The sequence below is a fragment of the Mastomys coucha genome, unplaced genomic scaffold (genome assembly GCF_008632895.1).
Source record: "Mastomys coucha isolate ucsf_1 unplaced genomic scaffold, UCSF_Mcou_1 pScaffold22, whole genome shotgun sequence".
NCBI classification, from domain to species: domain Eukaryota; kingdom Metazoa; phylum Chordata; class Mammalia; order Rodentia; family Muridae; genus Mastomys; species Mastomys coucha.
This window is the reverse complement of record NW_022196905.1, coordinates 82,399,021-82,402,808: the sequence shown is the minus strand read 5'-3', so window position 1 is coordinate 82,402,808 and position 3,788 is coordinate 82,399,021. Positions and strand designations below refer to the sequence as shown.

General features: G+C 41.8%; 1 protein-coding gene across 3 annotated transcripts in view; it reads left to right on the top strand.

Moving 5' to 3' along the window:
- Positions 1–3,788, top strand: part of LOC116104462 (cytochrome c oxidase assembly protein COX18, mitochondrial) — a 10,683-nt gene that overhangs the window by 915 nt on the left and 5,980 nt on the right. For all 3 annotated transcript variants that reach the window (XM_031390956.1, XM_031390955.1, XM_031390953.1), the window contains exon 2: positions 986–1,086. In XM_031390956.1, coding sequence (XP_031246816.1) covers positions 986–1,086 — 101 coding nt within the window. The remainder of the gene's footprint in view (positions 1–985; positions 1,087–3,788) is intronic.

Here is a 3,788-nt window from a genome sequence, read left to right as displayed (position 1 = left end):
GGTAAATCAAGAGTTGAAGTACTTTTGAGTCACAGAGGATTGCCAGGAAGGGAAGCAGCAGCATTGAGCCAGGAATCATTCACAGTGAGGTGTTAACTCTGGAATGCTGTTTTCTCTATACTAGGAAATCTAAGGATGGAACAGTAAAACCCGGATGCAGTTTTCATTTACTAGAAGTCTTATGGAGGAGGTGCTGTTAGATTTACTACGTACTGGAAATGAAGATTTCAGAGGTTATGCACAGCCAGAAATAGAAAACATCAGGCACTCATAACCAAGAAGTTGCAGTTGGTTTAACTCAGTGTGGATGCTAAGATCAAGTAGATAGATGTACAAGCAGGAATTTAAATTTGGGGCTAAAGATATTTTAAGCAAGCTAATATCTAATAGAGTTTTCTTAAGTGTTCCCGATTACAAATGTGATCAGTAAACAACATTTGCATATAGTCTAGAGAACAGAGACTAGAACTGTGAGTTTGCTTGCCCTGACCTAATGCTGAGTGGGGGAAAAAGTCGACTGTGGATGGTAGGTTATATAGTCCATCATGGAGGCATTACAGAGCACAAACAGAAGCAAAATCCTTAGAGGAACACTGCTTACTAGCTTTTTATATAGCCACACTCGCATGCCTCCAGCTGGTGGTGCACAGTATCCCTGTCATCAAAAAATACCCCATAGGCCAGGCGGTGGTGGCACACACCTTCAATCCTAGCACTTGGGAGGCAGAGAAAGGCGAATTTCTGAGTTCGAGGCCAGCCTGGTCTACAGAGAGTCCAGGACTCAGCCAGGACTACACAGAGAAACCCTGTCTCGAAAAACCAAAAAAAAAAAAAAAAAAAAAATGCCCCATAGGTTAATCTAATGGGTGACATTCCTTAGTTGGAGGTCCTTCCTCCTGGATGTGCCAAGTAGACAGCTGAAGCTAATGTGGTTATCATTAAAGATCCTTTATGTGCTCATCAAACAACTTTTTTCTTTAGTTAGGTGGAAAATTTGCAACCAGAAATAAAAGACATCGCCAAGCGCCTTAACCAAGAAGTTGCAGTCTGTGCACGGCAGTTTGGTTGGTCCAAGAGAGTGGCCAGGTATGCAGCTTTGTGTCTGCAGTCACAAAAAAGTTCATGTGAGTGTGTGTGTACATAGATATATGTGTGTATTATGTACATACACGTACATACAAATATATACCTACGTGTATATATAGTGTAAATACAGGGTTAGGCATTCTTTTGATTGGCTTGTCATATTAATCACTATGCAGCATGGTTGTTCTGTGTATTGGAATGGAATCAGAGAAAGGAAGAAGCAGGTGTTTTCCCAACTCCTGGGAAGCTGAGTGGCCCTCTCAGTTCTGAGATTCCAGGTGCAGACCATTGTGCCTGGCTCTGTCTGTCTAATATGACAGGGTTTCATGTGTACCAGGATGCCCCTTAGGTATCTGTAATGACCTTGAACTCCTAATCCTCCTACCCCCAACTCCCAAGTGCATAAATTATACATATGTGATACCACTCCTGGCCTCTGTTCTGGGGAGCCACTGAAAAGATAAAAGTCAGTGAATTAAATACCATATTAAGATTTGACATAAGTCAAGGGGGCTGGGCAAGCAAGTGGTTGTCAGTTGCCGTGTGGTCCTGTCCTATCCCGTGTTGTTCATGGGTTGCCCCACACACACCCCTTTTGAAATTGTTTTTGGTGTGAAGTGGTTTGACTGTGTAGTTCAGGCTGGCCTTGCACTTCCTCCCTTCCAGATGGTATCGCTACAGTGCCACCATGCTTGGCAAATTGTATTTAATGGTGAGCTTTGTCATCTTTATTTGGTGCTAATAAAAACTTGACATTGCACTGAAGAGCTGGATGAGCAATTAAGAGCACTTGCTTTCGTTTGTTTATTTGTTCGTTGTTGTTTTAATCTGAGACAGGGTTTCTCTGTGTAGGCCTGGCTGACCTGGAACTCACTTTGTAGATCAGGCTGGCCTTAAACTCAGAGATTCACCTGCCTTTGCCTTCTGAGTGCTGGGATTAAAAGCATTGGTCTCTATATCTTGCCTAAAGAACACTTACTGCTCGTTCAGAGGACCTAGGTTTGATTCTCAACACTTAGATGATGGCCTATGGTTGTGAGCCATAGTCTGTAGCTTCAGTCTTAGAAGTATTCAGTACCCACTTCTGACCTCTGAGGGCATCAGGCATTCATGGGGTGCAGTTAAATACATGTATGCAAACCACTTAAACACATTTGTTATTTATTTATTTTAAATATTTATTTTATGTGTATGAGTATACTATAGCTGTACATATAGTTGTGAGCCTTCATGTGGTTGTTGGGAGTTGAATTTTTGGACCTCTGCTCGCTCCGGCCGAAAGATTATAAATAAGTACACTGTTGCTGTCTTCAGATGCACCAGAAGAGGGCGTTAGATCTCATTATGAATGGTTGTGAGCCACCATGTGGTTGCTGGGATTTGAACTCAGAACCTGGAAGAGCAGTCAGTGTTCTTACCTGCTGAGCCATCTCGCCAGCCCCATAAAATAAATCTTAAACAAGAACAGCAAAGAAAACTTGACATGTAGGGAAACATTGTAGCTAAAGAGTTGAGGCAAGACATTAGTCTCAGTACTGTGGAGGAAGACTCAGGTATATCTCAGTCCCCAGCCTGTTTTACGTGAGTTCCAGGCCATCCAGACTACAGACTAAGACCTCGTCTCAGAGAAGAGAGTAGAACGTATATGAATTAATGCATGAAACATAAAGCCTTATTTGTTACATATGTGCTTAAGCCTGGTGTTTTGATATTTTTATGAAGAAAAATCTGAGAGCTACAGCAGTGGACCAGGAACAGGCGAAGAGTTCGTTGTCCATTTGGTTATGGGACGGCTTGATGAGGTGACATTTATGATGCCTTGCCTGTGCTACACTGGTCCATTTTGTTGGATGACCTAAAAGTTTTAAGGACCAGGATGTATATAGAGAAAGAAGGTACAGATAAAATTACAAGGGTCTAGAACATACGTGTGTACTGTCTTAGTTCAGCATATTACAAGTTGATTAAAGGCAATACACCAATTTGTACTAAATGTGTATGATATGAGATTGAATATGAGGAGAAACTGGGCAAGGTCAGCGGTGCACACACAGGAGGCTACCCTGGGCTGTGCTACCCACCTCAAAAAAAAAAAAACAACAAAAAAAAAAACAATAATTATCCCTCAAGACCTTGGCCTGGAAAGTAAGACTTTATAGTCAAAAGCAACAGTTAGGTGTAGTGGCATCTAATCCTGTAATCCTGGCACTTTGGAGGTGGTGGTAGGAAGGGTCAAGGTATCCTTAGCTACATACAAAGTTCAAAGTCATCTTTACTGTCTGAGGCCAAGTCTCAGAAAACTACTAACTTAATTGAGCTGGGTGTGGTGCTGCATACTTTTAATCCCTACATTTAAGCAGTAGAGGCAGATGGATCTCTGAATTCAGGGCCAGCTTGGTATGTACTGAGTGCCAGGCCAGTCAGGACTATATAGTGAGACTATGCCTTTTAAAACAAACAAATCTGATTTGGTGAACAGATTAACATAACCTTTGTTGGGAAGTTGATTGAAAAATGGAGGCCATTTTGACAATCTCAGAGTATGCACCGCAGGAACCCCCAGAACAGAGAAGCTAGTTTGGGAGGTCAAGTGATACATAGTGTTTGCCTGGGCTACAGAGTTAAGTAAAGTATACTTCCAGCTGTAATATCTGTAGTTAAAAAATGTGTTAAACTTTGTTGGTCTTGAAACTCCAATACAT